The 23,103-nt window shown below is 41.3% G+C and overlaps 1 protein-coding gene across 1 annotated transcript in view; it reads left to right on the top strand.

Moving 5' to 3' along the window:
* Positions 1–23,103, top strand: part of LOC136862962 (inactive hydroxysteroid dehydrogenase-like protein 1) — a 306,443-nt gene that overhangs the window by 239,559 nt on the left and 43,781 nt on the right. Inside the window, exon 4 of the mRNA XM_067139263.2 lies at positions 16,414–16,634. Within this exon, the coding sequence (XP_066995364.2) occupies positions 16,414–16,634 (221 nt within the window). The remainder of the gene's footprint in view (positions 1–16,413; positions 16,635–23,103) is intronic.

Here is a 23,103-nt window from a genome sequence, read left to right as displayed (position 1 = left end):
ATTAATATATTACCTGGTGTTCAGTTATCTTAGGTTTCTATTGGACATCATTAAAGTCTCGTCGTCGCCATAAGACCTATCTGTGTCGGTGCTACAAGCAAATTGTTCAAAACAACCTAAATTCATTGTCTGGCAGGAGACGTGATTAGCTCAACGGCTTAGCTGCTGGCTTCCCATCCGGAATCCCAGTCGATTTCATCTCAAAAATAATATGGTGTCAGAAAGGGCATCCGGCCTTAAACCCCAAGCGAAAAGCAAAATGCGCCTGCGTTGCTCCAAGGACCCCTTAAACACCTGGGATAAAGTGAAGAAAGTTCCTTTTTCTGGAGTAATACTGTTACGATATGTTTTCTCATTCAGGTAATTTATATACTCAAAGTCAGTTTCAGCAGAATGAAGAACCTAACAGTTATTTTTTAAATTAACTGAGACGAAACTGAAAAGAGATGGCTTCAGATATTTCAAATCATACGATGTACACAGCAATAGATTCAGTATTCGGAACCATCAAAACGTGATTATTTAGTGCGTTCTCAATCAATCAATCAATGATCTGCATTAAGGTCTGTTACCCGGGTGGCACATTCCCTATCAGTTGTTTACCTAGCATTTTCTTAAATATTTTCAAAGAAATGTATCCAACATTTCCCATTTACTCCAATTCCTACCGACTGACAGTGAACATGTCATATAAGACACTCGTATCTTCACCTACCGCTCTTCCCACACCTGTCGGGTCGCGGGTGCGAACTGTGTAGTACCTGTGGATTTGTCCCTATTTTACGGCCGGATGATCTTCCTGACGCCAACATTATGTGGAGGGATATAACGACTGTAGCCTGTTTCTGTGGTGGTTGGTAGTGTGATGTGCTGCATGAATATGAAGAGGTGATTGTTGGGACAAACACAAACATCCAATCCCCGAGCCAGAAGAATTAATCAAACGCGGTTAACATCCCCGACACGCCCGTTAATCGAACCCGGGACCCTCTGAACTGAAGGCCTCAATGCTGACGATTCAGTTCAGCCAAGTCCGCCTCCGTAGCGTAACGGTTAGTGTTATTAGCTGCCGTCCTCGGGGGCCCTGGTTCGATTCCCGGTACTGCCAGAAATTTAAGAATGTCAGTAGGGCTGGTAGGTGGTTGAAATGGTACATACAGCTCACCTCCATTGGGAGTGTGCGTGAAAAGAGTTGTACCACCTCGGCATGAGGACACGAGATTACTCACTTAGTTCACCCAAGGAGTCGGATATTAACTACAGTATACTTCGATAGTGATTGCATTACGGATAATCCACCGCGAGCAGTAAACCCGTCCATTTCTTCTTCTTCTCCTTCTTCTTCTTCTTCTTCTTCTTCTTCTTCTTCTTCTTCTTCTTCAAATCTCAGCCACCTTGACCGTGTACAATCTTTTTTCTATGCTATCGTCAGAGCCACGGTCCCTGTCTCTCGCAACTTAAGCATTAACCAAGTTCTTGGGAAAGTAAAACTCAAAACTCTTTCTGTTCGTAGAAAAATCGCTGACCTAAAGCTGCTATACAAACAGCTAATGGTTTATTTACGTCTCCAGAATTAGTTTCCTTATTCCCCCTCCACGTCCCACTCTGTAGTACCTAAATGAAGATCCTATTCCACATTCCTTACTCCCGGCTTTCTTTTACCCAAAGGTACTTTTCTGTACGCATTCCAGCAATGTTTAATACCTTATCTATGAACAAAAACCTAGACATCTTCGTAACGTTTCCTTCCTTCTGTCATGCTATTTCTCATATAACTTAATTTTCCTTCTTATTCATTCCTGTTTCTTATCTTGTATTTAAATGTATTTTCCTTTGTTTATGTCGTTGTTTATGTAAATGTGTATTATATAGGATTGTACAGTTTTATTGTGTATATTTGTGTACTTGGTAAATATTTATATATCCTTCTAGATTAATATCTATTGTATACAGTCGAATCTTTGTAATTCGGCGTTATGCCGTTGCTGATCCTGAATAAATAAATAACTCTACTTTCAAAAAACGGCTCATTCAAATCAGTGGCAAATAAATATCCGCAAGCGTCCTCGATCCGAAAGTGTGTGTATTATTATACATTATAATAGTTTCACAGGAGTATACAGGGTTAGTTAGAAAATGATACCACTCATCTAATTATTATCAATCATTATATAAAAAAAGGAAAATACATCAATTATTTTAAACCTGCGCCTTAGCCAGATGTTGCTCTTTCTTGTTCTCGTTTTACCTTCACTGTGCTCTTTGTTATACCTGTTTAATATTTCTCACCGCTACGGGAGGTGGAAGACCTGTCGAAGAATGATCCAGAGGCAGCGGGAATACGCTTCGACTTTGAAAAGAACTTGCTGTTACCAGTTACAGTCGAACCTGCCCTAACGGACACCTTTATTCAGCGGACATATCCCTATACGGACAATTTTTCTGGGAACCGATTTTATTTTACATAAGACAAGTGATAAATTGCCCTCGTTTAAACGGACACCTCGAACTCCGGACAGCGGTCATCGCCATTTATCCCGTCCACTTGACTTAAGCGGACACTTTACACGTTGCAGGACAATTTATTACGCCGGACCACATGTCATACATGTCATACTTTCTTTTAAAGCCGTTCTTCAGACATAAGGAAACCCCTTTTGAATGTTTGTACGATTTCGAGTGCAAGGGGAGAGAAGGTACATCGGAATGCAGTTCTACCTAGTGGTGTCAGACTCGTTGGCTGAATGGTCAGCGTACTGGCCTTCTGTTCAGAGGGACCCGGGTTCGATTCCCGGCCGGGTCGGGGATTTTAACCTTCATTGGTTAATTCCAGTGGCCCGGGGGCTGGGTGTTTGTGCTGTCCCAAAATTCCTGCAACTCACACACCACACATAACACTATCCTCCACCACAATAATACGCAGTTACCTACATATGGTAGATGCCGCCCACCCTCATCGGAGGGTCTGCCTTACAAAGGCTGCACTCGGCTAGTAATAGCCACACGAAATTATTAGTATTACCTAGTGGTGTACAGGCCAATTCCGAGAATTCTAATTGCCCAGAAATGCTGCCAGAGACTGTTGACTCACAAGTTACCTGGGGATTTTCTTCCCTTCTTGCATCATTCTATTCATAACTCGGATTGTCGCTGATGAGGTCGAGCTCAGGTAGTCAACTTGAGAAGGAAAAGACAGTACAGGCGCTAATTAGTGAGACAGAAATACCGTAGCATTTCAGTTGTCTGTTAAACATGAGTAACAAGGGACGATCGTGTTTACATCTCGAGGCAAGAAGAAATGTGATTAGAGAAAGTGACAAGGGACTTTCAGTGAGAAAGCTCGCCGAAAAATTCAACTGCGGGAAAACTCAAATAAACACTGTTGTGAAGAATAGAACTGAAATTTTAAAGGAGTGGGAGGAAAATAGGATTCGAGGAGAGAAAAGACAGCGGGAGTCAGTTTTTACAGAAGTGAACGTTGCGGTATATGCGGTTTTCAAGAATATCGCAGTTAAGAAAATATGTTTTGAATGCTTGTACTATTTCGAGTGCAAGGGGAGAGAAGGTACATCGGAACAGTAGTGTAGCCAGGATTTAGGTTTGGGGGGGGGGATTCATCCAGAATTTTATTTTGATAGGTGTCCAAATTTCCAGAATTTTGGTGGTGTACAGTAGAATACCTAAAAAGGAAATGAGTGTCCATGGATCCAAGTAAGAGTGGCGGATTCCGGAAGCTAAAAGTAATTTTCTTCTTCTTTTCCTACAGTTTTCCCACATCTGTGGGGTCGCGGGAGTGAACTGTGTCGAATATGTGTATTTGGCCCTGTTTTACGGCCGGTGCCCTTCCCGACTCCAACCTTATATGAAGGGATGTAATCACTGTTGTGTCTTCCTTTGGTAGTTGGTAGTGTAGTATGTTGTCTGAATATGAAGAGGAAAGTGTTGGGACAAACACCCAGTCCCAGAGCCAGAAGAATTAATCAGACGCGATTAAAATCCCGACCCAGCCGGGAATCGAACCCGGGACCCTCTGAAACGAAGGCCTCAACACTGATCCTTCAGCCAATGAGTCGGACTCCGGAAGCTAATATTAATGTACATTATATATAAAATGCTTAATAAAAGAACATTCTTTAAAACTCCTGGGGTGTCTGGACTCCTTGGACGACAACCCACCCCCGGCTACCTCTGTTACTCCCATCCCAAAATAACTGCAGCATTTCATATATTCCGAGTACAAGTGAAATTAATGCAAGAATAAACAGTTTGAGTAAAGATGCAATATTCTGGTTTAGAATAAATACGGTAATGTTATCATAATAATGGTCATGTGATACACAATAAAGAAGTGACATTTTATACAAATAATGCGGCAAAGAAATACACACACACACACACACACACACGTCGAATACGGATTTCTCGCCCTTCTTGTCCATGGCTAGATGATGAAGCCAAGAGAATGATGGCCCACCGTGACTCGTTATTTCGACATTATTAACAAACCCTAGATGACACAGACTTAGAATCTTACCGCATCTTAAGAAATCGCACAAAGCAGTTAATCAGAAATACAAAAATGTATACATTTCCGGAATTTAGCTAACAACTTAAATTCTAATTGCGCATGGGACCAACTTAGAGCTCTGGGAAAAGGAAAATATCAACAGGGACAGACACCTCCCGACATTCCACTTGACGAACTGAACGATTACTTTAGTAGAATAAATATTCAACCTACCCCAGTTAACTTCACCGATTCACCGCCCTCCCCTCCAGCCAATCCACTATTCACATTTTACAGTGTCACAGAAAATCAGGTTAAAAAGGCTTTGTAGATGATATTCCTATTACTTTTATACATAACATTATGGCTGCTGTCGTGCCTATACTGACGCACATACTGAACTACAGCTTATTAAACGGAACTTTCCCTCATGCCTGGAAAACAGCCCATATTATACCGGTACCTATGAGTTTAGACCCACAATCACTCTCTGACTATCGTCCTATGTCCATACTCCCTGCTCGTTCTAAAGCCTTTGAACGTTTAGTATACGAGCAAGTTCTGGAATACCTAAATAAAAATGCTCTTCTGGAACCTTTGCAATCAGAATTTTAGAAGGGTCACAGTACCGCGACAGCACTTTTGAAGGTTACTGGAAATATGAGAAACGCTATGGACAAACGACTGCTCACTATACTTATCAATTTTGACTTCAGTAGCGCCTTTGACACTATAGTAATTCCGACTATGATAAAGAAAATGGAACTGCTAAATTTCGACCTGGCTGAAGGTTTTTAGTTCTTATTTGAGTAACCGTCAACAGCGTGTAACAGTAAACGACAAGGCCTCTAAATGGAAAAATGAAACTTAGTGTTGCCCCACAGGGCAGTATTCCAGGGCCCCTAATTTTCTGTATTTGCATCAATGACATGCCATCTGTGACAGAAAATAACACACACCACCCCTATGCTGACGATCTTCAAATATATCGACACTGCAAGACAAGATAATAACAATGACCTCTGACGACTCAATGTATGTGCACAACGAAACGCTCTTATACTAAACTGCACAAAATCTCAGGCAATCATAATTGGATCACGAAAATTACTGAGTTACTCAAACAATGTCGCAATCCCGCCTATCCTAATGAATGGTAACATTATTCCCTACAGTAAAACGGGTAAAAAATCTCGGCGTAATGGTGAATGAAACAGTTGATTGGTCTGATCACACGAAAGAAATACGTAAAAAGACTTTTGGAGTTCTTCACCCTCTTAAACGGCAGAGGGGTGTATTTCCATTTGAGCTACAGGCCAAACTAATACAGACACTCATTCTCCCTATTCTTGATTATTGTGACGTTGTTTTAGTTGACATGACGAGAGAAGAAACACTCAAAGTTCAACGAGAACTGAATTCCTGCCTGCGATTTATTTACAATATCGGGTACGATGTTCATTTGCATACCATCAGGCAGTCTCATGGCTGATGTCTGATAAACTTCGGCAGCTACACACTTTAACGATGGTGTTTAGAATGGTAACTGAAAGTCAGCCATTGTATATTTCTTCTAAATTCATATTTTTATCATCATTTCACAACTTAAATACACGTTCTAGATCCATTCTTTCTATTCCACTGCACCGCACAAATAAAATTAATAGATGATTTGTGGTGATTGCCGCCAGATTATGGAATACCCTGCCAGCACAGGTCAGACAAACTAGCTTTTTTAAATCACGATTTAAGGTCACCTGCCGAGAGTACCTGCTGAGGATAGCTGACTGAATGGTTGAAGTATGAATGTGTGCGTGCCTGAGAATTAGTCATTTTTAAGATATTTTAATATTTAGTTAGTAAAACCAAACCCCATGGCACTACAGCCCTTGAAGGGCCTTGGCCTACCAAGCGACCGCTGCTCATCCCGAAGGCCTGCAGATTACGAGGTGTCGTGTGGTCAGCACGACGGATCCTCTCGGCCGTTATTCTTGGCTTTTTAGACCGGGGCCGCTATCTCACCGTCAGATAGCTCCTCAGTTCTAACCAGGTAGGGTGAGTGGAGCTCGAACCAGCCCTCAGGTCAGGTACAAATCCCTGGCCTGGCCGGGAATCGAACCCGGGGTCTCCGGATAAGAGGCAGGCATGCTACCCCAACACCGCGGGGTTTACTGTTTACTTTTAGGTCTCCTTATTTTAGAATTTGACTTAAGGCATCCTGCATTCGATTCCTGGCACTGACAGAGTTAAGAAAGACATGGGATAGGGAAGATAGAGCCTTGTTTTTGGGTGAAACAGAGTTGCCCTTGAACCTCCCGTAACCGAAATATCTACGACCTGGAAGGTAGTCGCCTTCCGAGGTGTAGTACCAAAGTGGTTCCGTTTTATAAGAAGAAAAATTAAATGAAGATTCTACTTCCTCACAAATGAAGAACGATATTACCAATTTCACGAACAGTTTCAATAATGCAGCCGGTTTATGTTAAAAGTACAGAAGCTATGATTGTACGTCGTAACAATCAAAACCATCAATATCTATTCAAGATCCGTCACCGCACTCGGTAGGACCAGCTTTCTTTTCAAATCCACCGGGTGAGTTGGCCGTGCGGTTAGAGGCGCACAGCTGCGTGCTTGCATCCGGGAGATAGTGGGTTCAAACCCCACTTTCGGCAGCCCTAAAGATGATTTTCCGTGATTTCCCATTTTCACACCAGGCAAATGCTGGGGCTGTGCCGCATCCTTCCCACTCTTAACCCTTTCCTTTCTCATCGTCGCCATAAGACCTACGGTGTGACGTAAAGCTTATTCTAAATAAAAATTACAACATTTTTTCACAACCCCTTCCAAGGAAAAGTTGTATCCGCGCTATCGGCCTGGACTTACACCCCCACCCACTGAAATTATTTTGTGGGTACACCACTGCATCCACTCACCATTTAAGGTACAAGGTAAGCCCGGAATATGTATGGATACTCAAAATACACCACCATAAATGATGCGGTTATGGCTCAATAGTATAAAGAAATTTATGGAACGGGATCTAGTGTTTTAAATAGAATCCGTATCAATAGAACGTGACTTTCCATTTTAAAAATGTTTCATGCATCTACTGCGATCCAAGTCTGGGCCGTCCTGATGAGAAGATAGAACCATTGGAAGTAATTTATCACGCCCGCCAATTACTAAATAGTTTTGATGGTGCCATTTGAGGTTCCAATCAGTTCCCGGGCATTTGACAAAATATAGGCCTACCTATCGAACTTAGGTACGTATCCGCAATTGTCTTGCTACTGTTAGAATTTTTAAAAACTTTTTCATAACTTACCGAGGATGCACATAGTTTTGGCTTCTCAGTGACAAAACGGTTCATCTTAAAAAATTTACTTATATGGCACAAAATGAGGAACTAAGTGCAGCTCACAATCCTGTCACAGTCTTCCCAACGCTGCAACTTAAACACAGCACATCTCTCAACCACGGTACAGGCCGAGGATATCTAGGACATTGTTGTTTCCGGGAACCGATGTGCAAAAGCTGACACAATGTTGTAAGCTTGAACTGTTTCTGGCCGTGGCCCCCGTTATCTCGGTGATCACTTTCCGGCCCCCTACTGAGTAATCCCTTGGTAATTGCCCCTTTCCTCATGTCTTGACATTTGTCAACACACGGTTACATTCGCGATATTGAGACCTCTACAGGAAAAAATCCCCACGTACCACAATCCTAAGTGTTTTCCTTTCATTCAAGCAGTACAAATATGGAGAATTATGTATGGCCCTATTGAGCCTTGCTAAATCTATTTAGATAGATTTAGTATATATTCATGTAGTAAAGTAGTTAGTTTAGTTAGGTGGTGTGTTGCATGTGGAGCTGGCGATCCGCCCATGTGCAAGATGCTACAAAGTAGATTTAGAAGTAGTTAAGTAGTAAGTAGTTAGTGCCTAGCTATAAATAGTCTGTGAGTGTTTATTTTATTGCAACATTATTGAGCCTTGCTAGTACATTCTTTGTCGCTACGTTAATTTAACATTTCGGCGTAAGTTTTTAAGTTGTTCGTACCGTACGCAAAACAACGGCTAATCCTCGCTCTAGTTGGCTACTGCAGTGCATCGGAATGCAGTTCTACCTAGTGGTGTATAGGCCAATTCCGAGAATTCTAATTGCCCAGAAATGCTTCCAGAGACTGTTGACTCACAAGTTACCTGGGGATTTTCTTCCCTTCTTGCATCATTCTATACATAACTTACTGTAATATTTGTAAATGATGTAAAATCACTTATAATAACTCTCTATGAAATACTAACACAGAAATGGCTTAGAATAATAAAAATAAAGATATGTATGCTTATATTTAAGGTGGATGTCCTTTGCCGTTAAAATGTTCGATTATTTTTACAAACTTGCTTTAGCGGTCACCTCTCGTAACGGACATTTTTCCTCGGAACCGACGGTTTCCGCAGAAGGGAGGTTCGACTACTAATACTGGTTATGAGTATTACAAACGCCAGTTATGGTTGTATAATTTCGGAATAATGGGATTGAAAACCGGTAATGCTACCATAGTCGTATATTGTGAGCATTACTGTGACAAAGGTCCAAATGAGGTCCTGAGCTGCTTGCTCTGGTATGATAACAATAGGTTTCTTAGTGGTACAAAACGCCTGCGTGCCTTCGTGAATAACTGCTTTTCACAGTGAATAAATACACAATACAATAATATTCATATTTAATATCCTGTGCTTGGACACAGTTTTGTGTCCATTGACATGGCATTTGCAAAATCGAAAAGGGCCGGTAACGAATGGAGAAAGTTGCAGTGCCTTCTGTATGGATAAACTCTTAAAAGAGGCACAAGAATTTGAAGTAATCTACTTGAAGCATTCAGTGACTGATGACATGCAAGATGATGGGACCCCAGTGTTAGAGGCCAGTAACTTAAAAGAAGCTCTCGACTCTATCGTACGACCCATCCCAACATCTCACGGTTGAGAGGTGCTACATTCGTCCGTGGAATCCATCTAACGATGCGGGAAACTATGTTCACCAGGCTGACCAACATATGTGCAAACCTAAAAAAAAGGACAGAAATCCAACGTCCATGCGCGGCATCTCACTACGCTGAGCGATTTATTCAGGGTAATGTGGAGGGAGATGGTACAGCACATACTCCACACATCGCCATTCTAGAAAGAGTAACATTCTATGACGCTTTCTATGCATAAGAAGTGCTATATCACTATATTGATTTAATGTTGTAATTAGTTATAGGCTTAATTTAGACGTAGGGGGTGCCCTAGCATGTGAGCTGGTCATCCGTCCATGTTAGAGGCAGCTTAAGATAGATTAGTATAGATTTAATGTTGTAATTAGTTATAGGCTTAATTTAGAGATAGGGGGTGCCCTAGCATGTGAGCCGGTCATCCGTCCATGTTAGAGGCAGCTTAACAGATTTAGCTAGGGGTGGAACCTTGCATGGTTGTCCGGTATTCCGCCTGTGTAGGGTCCACCAAGTTAGTAGTATGTAATTTGGCTTAGGCTGGACATTGTTATTTTTCTTTATAACGGATCAAATGGGTATTATTACTGTAGATCTAAAGAAAAATAATAAATCTAAATCTAAAATCTATATCACTATATTACTGAGAAGGAATGATACTGTACATATATTGTTGATTTCTTATCACATAGCAGTTGTTTTTCATGTGTTGCAGTTTCCATGCAAAATATTGACAAGTCTACGGTTTTCAATATCATTTTTCATCAAACGAAGTGCTTCATGACGCAACTACTGAAAATGAATGATACTGTGCATCTATTGCTGATAAATAAAATATCATAGTAGCAGTATTGTCTAAATTTCTCACGTTCACTAGTTTCCATGCTAGAAGTTGATAACTCCAATCCTTTAAGTATCATTTTTCTTCCCCCCTGTGCAACTAAGAATAATAGGAATATATCAGATTGTGCTTACGAATGAAACACTTCTACAGTAAAAATATATTCCACTATGTATAAATAAACCCTCGTTTATGATGTTTTGAAACTTTCAAATGCTTCTCATGAAAAAGTTATAATTTGGAATTATCAGTTTTGGCTCTCACTATTTCAATTCAAAAACTCTTTAAAACTAATTTAAAACAATAAAAATATGATATTGAAGGACTATTACACGTTGCGATATCCCTTCAACATCAAGGTCTAAAACAGCACAAATGAACTTAACCTTAACATGTGATGTGGAGTCTGATTTAAATATTTATAATACTTACAAATTATTAAATTCCAAGGATTGTGGGAGACCGAAAATTTCAACGAATAATGGATGGCTTGCAGTGTCAGAAACTCTTCACATTGGTACAGAATTCCGTTTTGTGGTTACTGTCAAAAATCTAGGACAGAAAAAACAAATCCGTTAAGTGTAAATTGTTCTTGGATAGAATTACATCCCTCCACATAGGGTTGACGTCAGGAAGAATATCCGGCCGTAAAACAGGGACAAACCCACATGTGCGACGCATTCCGCACCCGCGACATCACAAGGTGTGGGGAAAAGCGGTAGAACAAGGAGAAGAAGATTCTTGGACATAATGAAATAAGGCAATTGATTAAATGTCGAACAGTTATGACACATGCAGATGAATTCAACGAAACACTCCTGATCTTGATTGCCGAGAGTTTTGTAAGCTGATATTTGACATATTAATTCATATTTTCTTAAAAAGATGAGGTTAAAATTTCATCTGTAACTCATCAGAAGTTCATTCGTCAATTTGTATTTCTGCTCGCTATTTCAGGTTGCCGTATGTAAAGGCGTAGGCTACCTTTGAGTTGAATAAAAGTTAATAATATATGGTGCAGTAGACTTTATGGTTGATGGAAACAGACTTTCTTCTTTTTTTTTTGTTGCATGAATGTGGATTCAAATGTATTTGGACACCACCTCCTTCATATACCGAATGTGAAGACTTGTATTTATTTATTTATTTATTTATTTATTTATTTATTTATTTATTTATTTATTTATTTATTTATTTATTTATTTATTTATTTTAACGATCCAAACATATTAACACATTCATTCTGGCAAATATTCTTTTGTGGTAGCAAAGAGTAAACAGTGTTCAACAATTGCAGTGGCGATGTTTCCGCCAGCGTGTTTCGACTGATTGCTAGAGCTAGGAATTTTAGGTGCACAATTTTGGTTTAAAAGTTGCAAAGTTTAAGTGTAAGTATTCATACAAACATCACCAAAACCAATCTTACATCATATACAAGGGCTCAACATTTACTCGTGTTATCACGTATTGCAGATCTGACTAAAAGAAGTCGCAGAAGACAATGTTAATTAAAGTCACACGTCCAAAGAACTGCAAACTAACAGTTCAACAATCACCAGGTTCGCACTTAAGCTCCCGATCAGCGCAGTATAGGGAGCCTACGATCACAACGGCGAATCGAGGAACTACATAGAACTAAGCTTTACAGATGAAACATTCAGTCTTTCTTGTTTAATTTCTTTAGGAATCAAATGCGGCAAAGGATCTAAAAATAAGTATTAAACGAGTAGGAAAAGGTGCTGGCATTAAGGAAAGGTGCAAGAAGTGCAACTAAACACAGTTAGGGGTGTTCTTTTATGTTTTCTTTGCAAGACAAGCTAATTTGTGCATTTTAATAGCGAAAAAGAATTCAGGTGCAGCACCTAAAATTCTTAGCTCTACTTATTACTAGACTAGTGAAGAGGCTGAAAACACAGCGTCTCTTTTAGATATTGTCAAACTTGACTGGCATGGAGAAGAATGGGAAAGAGAGTCCTCCTATTTTTATAACATGGATGTACAACATATGTGAAGATATTATAGTGTAACTAATGTATTAATTATATGAAGCAAAAGAAGACATAAATTGTTCTATGGTACAAATGCCCCTGTAAATATGAAATCCAATCTTTTAAAAATGTCTCATAAGCGAAGGTAGCGTTGTTTGAGTCATCAGTCCATCGACTGGTTTGATCCAAGCTGTCCATATCACCCTACCTTGTGCTAATATTCCAATTTCTGCGTAATTGCTACATCCTACATCTGCTCTAATCTACTTTGCTTATCCTTACCGTTCTTACCGCCTACACTTCCCTCAAAAACCACCTGAACAAGTTCTGGGTGTCTTAAGACGAGTTCTATCATTCTATCTCTTCTTCTCGTCAAATTTAGCCAAATCGACCTCCTCTCATCAGTTCGATTCAGTATCTCTTCATTTGTGATTCGATCCTCTCATCTCGCCTTCAGTATTCTTCGATAACACCACATTTCAAAATCATCCATTCCCTTTCTAAGCTAGTTATCGTCCATGTTTCGCTTTCATACAATATCACGCTCCAGAAGAAAGTCTTCAAAAACACTTTCTAATTCCTACATCAATGCTTGAAATTAGCAAATTTATTTTCCTAAGAAAGGCCTTCCTTGCTTGTGCTAGTCTGCATTTTATGTCCTCCTTACTTCTACCATCTTTAGTTATTCTACAATACAAGTAACAGTATTGGCGTTGTATGGAAGTGAAACATGAGCGATAACTAGCTGAGAAAGACAGAGAATGGAAGCTTTTGAAATGTGGTGTTACAGAAGAATGCTGAAAGTGAGATGGGTAGATAGAATCACGAATTAAGAGATACTGAATCGAATTGGTGAGAGGAGATCGATTTGCCTAAATTTGACGAGAAGAAGTTATAGAATGATAGGACACATCTTAAGACACCCAGGACTTGTTCAGTGGTTCTTGACGAAAGTGTAGGTGGTAGGAGCGGCAGGGGTAGACCAAGGTATAAATAAGACAAGCAGATTATAATTTTTTTGCTTTTTTTAATTTTAGAATCTGATTTACGTCGCACCGACACAGCTTGGTGTTATAGCGACAAGCAGATTAGAGCAGATGTAGGATGTAATAGTTACGTAGAGATGAAAAGATTAGCACAGAATAGGGTCGCATGGAGAACTGCATCAAATCAGTCTATGGACATGCTGTTTATTAAATTCCGGGTACGTCAGGGGTAATTTTCTAGGAAGGCTCTCTCAAAGTGTTGTTTTCCGATTATGATGACGATGATGGTGCTTGCTGTTTGAAGGGACCAACATCTAAGGTCATCGGCCCCTGTTGTTTTCCGGACGAATGCCGTTGTCTGACTTGCTTGACGAGATAGGCCCACATGTTCACAATTGGGCTGTGATCGGGTCTCTGCAGTGGGATAATCACCCTTGGTGGAGCGTTACATAGTAACCACCCCCGAGTTTTCATGGCAGTATGTTTTGGGTCGTTGTCCTGCTGGAAATAAAACACCCCATCCAGTCCCAATTTCTGCACACTAGCGAATAAACTACCTCGCAACAAGTCGATGTATTTCATGCGATCCGTTGTACTTGTACCGTGGATTACGACAAGATTTCCAACGCTAGACGCCGCCATACATTCCCCCAACACGACACGTCCTCCGCCACGTTTGACCGTAGGACGCATGTGTTTGACTTGGAACTTCGTGTTAGCCTTGCGCCATACTTTCTTCCTGTCATCGGCATATTGACCTGCGATTCATCCGAATATATAACCGTGTTCCAAAATTCGATCCGCTTGCTGCTGTATTCTTTCGCAAACCGCAGGCGTTTCTTACGGTTGACTTCCTGGGAGATCTACCATGCATATTAAACCCGTTCTAAACATTGCGTATAGTTTGAAGACTCACTCGCTTGTTGGACGTTGTCTGAATATCCGCAGCAATAGTTTTTGCACTTGTAACTGGTTCTCTTTCAGCGAGGCTGATGATTCTTGTACGCTCTCGGGTTGTAAGCACTTTCGGACGTCCGATCGCCGATTATTTACTGTTGTACCGGCCTCCTTGTATTTATTAATGATTGCCCTTACTGTGGTGTAGCTAACAGGAAGTTCTTCACCAATATGTAGATAGCTTTTACCTTGTGAATGGAGCAACACTGCATGTTCCTCCGTCTTCGGAGTCGTGGTGACAACTGGCGTATAATACCGCAGCAGACTAGCGAGTGGTCTGTGAAGAACACGGAGTGTGTATCATGTTAGCAGATGGCATTGCTTGTATCTCGCAAGCACCACTATTCCCAGAAACCGTTTTTTGTGCCAATACTTCTTTTTATGCAGGAGAGACATATTTATTCTTGTAACACTGTATTTTGATGGGATGGGCAGGCACTTTGACAGCATAGTATGTTGTGTTGTGGAAGGCAGCACTTACATGTGCTGTATACGGAAATATATGACTCGTATACCAGCCAGCCACGAATATGCCATCCTGTAGCTGTCAGAAGATGCCAACAGCTACATGTTTAATACGTAGCGCGAATCCCCGGCTAGCAAATGAAGCAAGTTCGAATACATTACTTTTTCTCGGGAATAACTAGTCCGATTTTCAAAGTAATCACGGCGCTTAATTCACAATATTTGTAAGTTATAGTCCAGGTATAGAAACTATCATAGTTCCATTTCAAAAAAATGTTAGTACCGTTATCTCGGCAGGTATTGACACGCTGGGAAAGTATTGCAAGTCCAAATATGAACCCCTTGGTAACATTCCCGAGCTATTTGGGATGGCCTTCTTAGCTGAATAAACCCGTATGTATATAAATCGTGAGTAAAGAACGGGAATCAGAATACGGCTTTTTGCATATTAAGTTATACTGTATAGAGTAATAAATAATATACAAGTTTGTGAGTGACTGCAAAAATACCTCGACAATGTTGTGAGATGGACAGCACACGAGATGAAAAGTCTGTTGTGATTTTCACAAAGATGACAAGTCCTCTCAGTTTTAATTACTTAGTTGATGGGAATAAAAGTTATTCATGGGGATCACTCTAAGTACCTAGGTGTTAATGTAAGGAAGCATATTCATCGGGTTAATCGCATAAATGGGATTGTAAGTAAAGGTTGCAGATCTCTTCATTATATTTAAGAGGGTATTTAGGGGTTGTTGTAAGGATGCAAAGGAGAAGGCATGTAAGTCTCTGGTAAGACCACAATTAATCTATGGTCCCAGTGTATGGGACTCTCATTAGGATCGATTGATGCGGGAAGTGAAAAAAATCCAAGGAAGCTCGTTTTGTTCTTGGTGATTTCCGACAAAGCAGTAGTGTTACCAAAATGTTGCAAAGATTGGGCTGGAAAGAGTAGGGAGAAATAAGATGACCAGTTTGACCAAGCGGTATGTCCCGAGCTGTCAGTGCAGAGATGAAGTGGAATGACATTAGTAGACGTATAAATTTGAGTGATGTTTTTTAAAAGTAGGAAAGATCACAATATGAGGATAAATTTAGAAGCCAAGAGGACAAATTGGAGCAAAAATTATTTTATAGGAAGAGGAATTATTGACTGGAATAATTTACCAAGGGAGGTGTTCGATACATTTCCAAATTCTTTGAAATGATTTAAGAATAGACGAGGTAAACAACTGATAGGTAATCTGCCACCTGGGCGCCTTCCCTAAATGCATATCATTGATTGATTGATTGATTGATTGACGGGAAAGGGTAATGATAAAATGGAGGGAAGAGGGTCGAAAGCCCCAGAATTGCCGAGCCAGAAGAAAACCTACAATGTGCAAGTCCGTAAAACTTTCAGCAATTGCATTATAATGACTGTAGTTGTTAGCTGAGATGTACACTTTTTCTTCCGTTGCCACTCATCTCCACTAGATGGCATTAAAGATGCATTTACAAAAATCGACCCGTCAACAATGGGTACAATAGCTAGTCTAAAATAAGTTTATCTTGGTGTTCTTTAGTTACAGTTTCAATTTGTACAGATAGTTTTGCCACATTCTGCATAGTGCTTCGTTTTCTTTAAGCTATAAATTTACTCATCTGCTCATGCCCCTCTTCATTCTTCTTTACAGTGAACAATGTGGGATGCCAGTACAGTTATCCAATGTACCTCGCGGAAGTTCCCGAACAGGAACTATGGGACATCGTGAATGTCAATATTGGAGCTACTACCATGATGACTCGTATGATACTGCCACAGATGCAGGCACGAAAACGAGGGGCTATAATAAACGTGTCTTCTGGATCCGAACTTCAGCCTCTACCACTTATGACTGTGTACGCAGCATCAAAGGTAAGGCACCTTTCCTGGACTCATGAGAAATATTTTAGATCTCTGACCGTGTGCGAGGGTACATAATTAACTGATTATTGTAAGAAAAAAGGTGGCAGTGGTCACCCAAACTTCTTCATAAACTGATTCTCACACTGTGTTCTTATCTCCAGGTGTACTGTCTTCTTCTCTTCCAAAGGTACTGATTTTACTACTTCCCCACTCTGAAGAAATGTTCACTTCCATCTGTTGTTCTGGTCTTAAACTTGTAAAATATTGGCACACCTTACAACCTAGCATTTTATTTTTCGCATAATGCCACTCGTTTTTCCGGAAGAAGTCACTTTTCTGAGTGAATGTCCAACAGTCGGTCCCATCATGGTCAGAATTGTTCCCCTCTATCGGTATTTGCGATGGTCTCTTCACATTCACCTGATTCACTGTTCACAGGTTCACGAGACACTTCAAAAGAATCGTAATGCTTTCTTTTATTTTGCACCGGTACAAAATAATTAATTATTTTATTCATTTTACTTCTGTAGCTTGTGAATTACTTGCACCCCTTGCTCCTACTAAATATGAACTCGCTTGCATCGGCAGCACAAAACGAGTGTTTATGCTTTTCAAATTATTTAAAAACAACGAAAACAGGTAAGTTTAAACATACAAGGAGAACAAAAAGTATTCGGACACCGCAAGTCTTGGGCCATTTACTCGTAAAGTGACTCTGCGACCCCAAAATATCTCCGAAATGAAAGAAAATATGAAAAGTCCAATTGGCCAGGAACGTACCCCTCTCAGGGGCTCACACAATGAGAAGGTGTGCACAATCCATACAGGTGAACAATTAGCACTTCCAACGCTAAGTAGCGTTTTTTAAAATGGGACATGTATGCTTGTTCTAGCAAAATGAAAACTAGAGCTGCAGTTAGTGATAACACACTTGGTTTCACGTTTCTAAACCTCATACGTTCTGAAATACGTGGCTGTTAGAGGATGGCAATGGCGCCACCATTTCTGACGTAATGCAACGCATGTACTTCTGTGCTCAGAGCAGGGGTTGCTTGCACTGGCCTGTAGCCTGCTGTAAACAAACCGATATCAGCTCGGCACGTTCTAGCTTCAGTGTACTAGTGTCTCCTGATCTGGTCTGTTGTCATACTGTACCGTAATTCACGTAACGTTTCGGATATTGCTTTCCATACTGACACATTAAACCGTGTTTTCGTGTGGCGTGTAACAATTGCCGTCATGTAGTCGATATGCCGGCCTTCAGTAACGAAGAATACCTGGATATTATTTTAATTTACGGCGAATGTCGCAGAAATGGAACCGCGTCTGTGGCATTGTACGCTGAACGCTACCCAGATATACGGTGTCCTTCGCCTCGTACCATTGCCAACATCTGCACGAAACTCAGGGAAACTGGAAGCTGGACTCCGACAAAGCGACAACGTACAAAGACAGCGACTGGCACTGGAAACGAAATTGCTGTTCTGGCTGCTGTAGCGCACAATCCTCAGGTGAGTGTCCGACAGATTGCACGAGGTTCTGGAATTAGCCGCAGTAGTGTGAGCAGAATTTTGCAAAGGCATCGGTTTCATCCGTTCCATATCTCACTGCACCAGGAACTGTACGGGACGGACTTTGAATCCCGCATTGTATTCTGTCATTTTGTACTTCAGCAGTTTGCAAGGTAATCCAGCATTCCTACGTAATACGTTGTTTACGGACGAAGCTTCATTTACAAATCATGGTCATGTGAATCTGCGGAACGTGGACTGCTGGTCCGAGCAAAATCCCCACTGGATTCGCCAAGTTGCTCATCAACGACAGTGGAGTGTCAATGTTTGGTGCGGTATCTTTGGTAACCGTATTTTAGGTCCCTATTTTTATCAGGGAACATTAAACGGACAGCGATATTCATCATTTCTGCAACACACTCTACCTCTCCTCATGTAGAATGTGGGATTGGAAACGCGTCTATCAATGTGGTTCCAGCATGATGGATGTCCCGCACATTCTGCACGAGTTTCCAGAGACGTTGTGGATGCGACGTTTTCAAATAACTGGATAGGATGGGGAGGTCCTGTGCGATGGCCACCTCGGTTCCCATACTTGACGCAATTAGACTTCTTTCTCTTGGGCACAGTGAAAGATAGAGTGTATCAAGAACCGCCAACGACAGTAGAGGACATGCACCGAGCTCGATAGCTGCAGTCGCTTAAGTGCGGCCAGTATCCAGTAATCGGGAGATAGTGGGTTCGAGCCCCACTGTCGGCAGCCCTGAAGATGGTTTTCCGTGGTTTCCCATTTTCACACCAGGCAAATACCGGGGCTGTACCTTAATTAAGGCCACGGCCGCTTCCTTCCAATTCCTAGGCCTTTCCTATTCCATCGTCGCCATAAGACCTATCTGTGCCGGTGCGATGTAAAGCAAATAGCAAAATAGAGGACATGCAACATCGTATTACTGCGGCGTGTGCGGCAATATCTGTAGAAACACTGCAATCCGTGCAACACTCTCCTGTTTCCAGATTCCAAAAGTGTATTGATGCAAACGGAGGGCACTTCGAACATCTGTTGAAGTGACACGGTTTCATCGGACAAAGCGTTACTGCTGATTTGTGGGTGCATTTTCCATGCCAGATGTACTGCACACCAATGAAGTTTCTGAGGGCTATAGGCCACTAGTAAATGTGTTTAGAAAAGCGGAACGAAGTCTGTTATCACTAGTTGTAACTCTAGTTGTCATTTTGCTAGAGTAAACATACATGTTCCGTTTTAAAAAAGCGCAACTTGGTGTTGGAGGTGTTATTTGTTTGCCTTTGTGGATTGTGCGTGCCTTTTCATTGTGTGAGCCCTGACATGGGTATATTCCTGGCCAATTGGAATTTTCATATTTTGTTTCGTTTCGGAGATATTTGGGGTCGCAGAGTTGGGTGGGACACTCTGTATATAAACCTGAATACACAATCGTACAAAATATCAGGCACATGTACCTTCACGAAGCACTGACAAAATTAAGAAAATCTTAAATAACAACATTAGAAATAATAGGTAAATAAATAAATAAATAAATAAATAAATAAATAAAGGTTCCTTTCTTACGCATCAAAGATATTCGGACATTGAGTGCTCCAGACAAACGACACACACACGTTATCATACAACACTGTTATTTTAGTACTTTGTTGGATATACTTTAGCTTTGATTATCGCTTTCAGTCTGCGTTGCATGAAATCCACGTAATATGCAGTTAATGTCGGAGATATTAGTTGCCATTCAACTAGCAAGGGATGTCTGAGATCTTCTTCAAAAGGCTCCATACGGGCTAATGGGATTAATATGAGGGGCTGGGGTGTAGTGTGCATGTGCAGGTGTTTGGGAGTGTTATACAACAGCCACAATTTGACAGTATGCGCGGTATACTTACAGTCTTGATCTTGCATAAAAATCCACCCGTCTGGCATGGCCACTTTTTCTGCCCTGCTTGGTAGTTCTTGTTTGAAGATGTTCAAGTACATTCTGGGATCCACGACACCATCGGTAATGTGCACCTTCCTCACACTGACTGCACTCACGCAGCCCCACACACATACAGAGCCACCTCCATGTTTGATAGAAGGAATGATGATCTGAGACTCAAGTTCAGCTTTCGTATTCCTCCATACTTTCGGCTTCCCATATAAACCAAACACGTTGAAATTACTGTCATCAGTCCATCTCACGTCTTTACAATACTTGTCAGTCTTATCCTGATATTTGAAAGCAAAGTCAAGTCATATTTTCCTGTCCATTTTATTCACCCAGAACTCCTTCCGACCGACTCGATAATGCTATCCTTTACGATTACAAATATGCCGCGCTGTGCCCGCAGAAACTGTGGCACCGGTGTTCTGTACAATAGTTCAGCTGCAATCTTCGGATCACTGAGACGGGGGTTTCCTTTACAGATACAGTAAGTGGATAACGGGCTTAACGTATAGTGTGAGAATTTGCTGTCGTCTCGTTCTTGGCTTGTTTTGGACGGATATGTCCCTGCCGATTTTTCCTATTACGTCGTAAACAGTTGAACGAGGTCTATTAACAATCCGGTTTACCTTTTTCAATGATTTTAATTGATTATGTAGCCTTGTAATCAATTTTCTTTCATCCTGTGTCATCTCCTTACCTTTGGGACCCATTCTATGTTTCCTGTTTTTGCTCTTGATTTCACCGCTCTCCACCTGCTGCAACGTGTCACACTAGTACACCTGAGGCCTCGATACATTTCTCATACACGTGAGTGACGGCACAACAATAATTTGTTTCCCTCTTTCATTATGTGTCCGAACACTTTTAAAGCGTAGACCAGGCCACCTTCTCCAACTGGTCTTTCGGTATAAGAGACATGAAAGGGACTGGTAAACAAATCTCTCTTGTTTATTGGAAGTAAGCTCACTGGTAATACTGTATGTACATCGGGCACGCCGATATTCACTTCCTACCTACAGGAGTGTAAGTACTACCTTTAACATCGACCGAGCTCGATAGCTGCAGTCGCTTAAGTGCGGCCAGTATCCAGTACTCGGGAGATAGAGGGTTCTAACCCCACTGTCGGCAGCCCTGAAGATGGTTTTCCGTGGTTTCCCATTTCACACTAGGCAAATGCTGGGGCTGTACCATAATTAAGGCCACGGCCGCTTCCTTCCAATTCCTAGGCCTTTCCTATCCCATCGTCGCCATAAGACCTATCGGTGTTGGTGCGACGTAAAACAAATAGCAAATATATATATATATATATATATATTTCGGGAAAAAGGTGTCGGTTCTGCATACCGTTGCGTACCGCCACAAAAAGCACTGATTATTATTATTATTATTATTATTATTATTATTATTATTATTATTATTATTATTATTATTATTATTATTATTATTATTATTATTATTATTGTTATTATTTATTATTATTATTATTATTATTATTATTATTATTATTTTAGCGTACGGCTTTTAGTGCCGGAAGACCCCGAGGACATGTTCGGCTCGCTAGTTCTGTACCTGTTTCCCTGGTATACCCCTTTGGAGGTAAAAATGAAATGGCGTATGGCTTTTAGTGCCGGGAGTGTCCGAGGACAAGTTCGGCTCGTCAGGTGCAGATCTTTCGATTTGACATCCGTAGACGACCTGCGCGTCGTGATGAGGATGAAATGATGATGAAGACAGCACATACACCCAGCCCCCGTACCAGCTAAATTAACCAATGATGGTAAAAATTCCCAACCATGCCGGGAATCGAATCCGGGACCCCTGTGACCAAAGCCCAGCTTGCTAACCATTTAGCCATGAAGCTAGACCCCGTTGGAGGTGAGCTATTTGTACCGCTGTGTGTCTCTGGTATGGGTGTAATTGAACGGGCTATGAATGGGAAGGCAGTGTCGGAGGGCTTGAGAAAGGTCCCATCCCCACATTTGTCTGGAGATGAAATGGGAAACCACGGCGAACTATTTCTAGGATGGCCAACGGGGGATCTGAACCCACCTCTCTCCCGAGTGTAGATCTAGCGGCCATAGCTGACCGTGCCGCAATGCACTGAGCTAACCTGTTCTGTATTATTATTATTATTATTATTATTATTATTATTATTATTATTATTATTATTATTAGGAGCCTCCGTGGCTCAGACGGCAGCGCGTCGGCCTCTCACCGCTGGATACCGGTTCAAATCCCGGTGACTCCATGTGAGATTTGTGCTGGACAAAGCGGAGGCGGGACAGGTTTTTCTCCGGGTACTCCGGTTTTCCCTGTCATCTTTCATTCCAGCAACACTCTCCATTATCATTTCATAGCATTTATCACTCATTAATAAATCACCTTGGGAGTGGCGACCCCATTGTAATAACAGCCTATATATGTTTCATTCATTACATCCCTGACCCGGTCAATGACTGGAAAACAGGTTGTAGGTTTTCATTTTCATTATTATTATTATTATTATTATTATTATTATTATTATTATATTACCAAAGTTGGTAGTTACTTTGCATAATCTTTACTGGTATGTATATATTTCTTGAAAATTGTCACTGGAGTCAAATTCTTAATATATATATATACCGGTATATATTTTGCTGTCCGCCTCTGTGGTGTAGTGGTTGGTGTAATTAGCTGCCACCCCCGGAGGCCCGGGTTCGATTCCCGGCTCTGCCACGAAATTAGAAAAGAGGTACGAGGGCTGGAACGGGGTCCACTCATCCCCGGGAGTCAAATGAGTAGATGTGGGTTCGATTCCCATCTCAGCCATTCTGGAAGTGGTTTTCCGTGGTTTCCCACTTCTCCTCCAGGCAAATGCCGGTAGGTACCAAACTTAAGGCCACGGCCGCTTCCTTACCTCTTGTCTATCCCTTCTAATCTTTCCATCCACCCACAAGACCCCTGTTCAGCATAGCAGGTGAGGCCGCCTGGGTGAGGTACTGGTCATTCTCCCCAGTTGTATCCCCGACC

Source organism: Anabrus simplex, chromosome 2 (assembly GCF_040414725.1).
Source record: "Anabrus simplex isolate iqAnaSimp1 chromosome 2, ASM4041472v1, whole genome shotgun sequence".
NCBI classification, from domain to species: Eukaryota; Metazoa; Arthropoda; class Insecta; order Orthoptera; family Tettigoniidae; genus Anabrus; species Anabrus simplex.
This window is presented reverse-complemented; position numbering and strand designations above follow the sequence as displayed.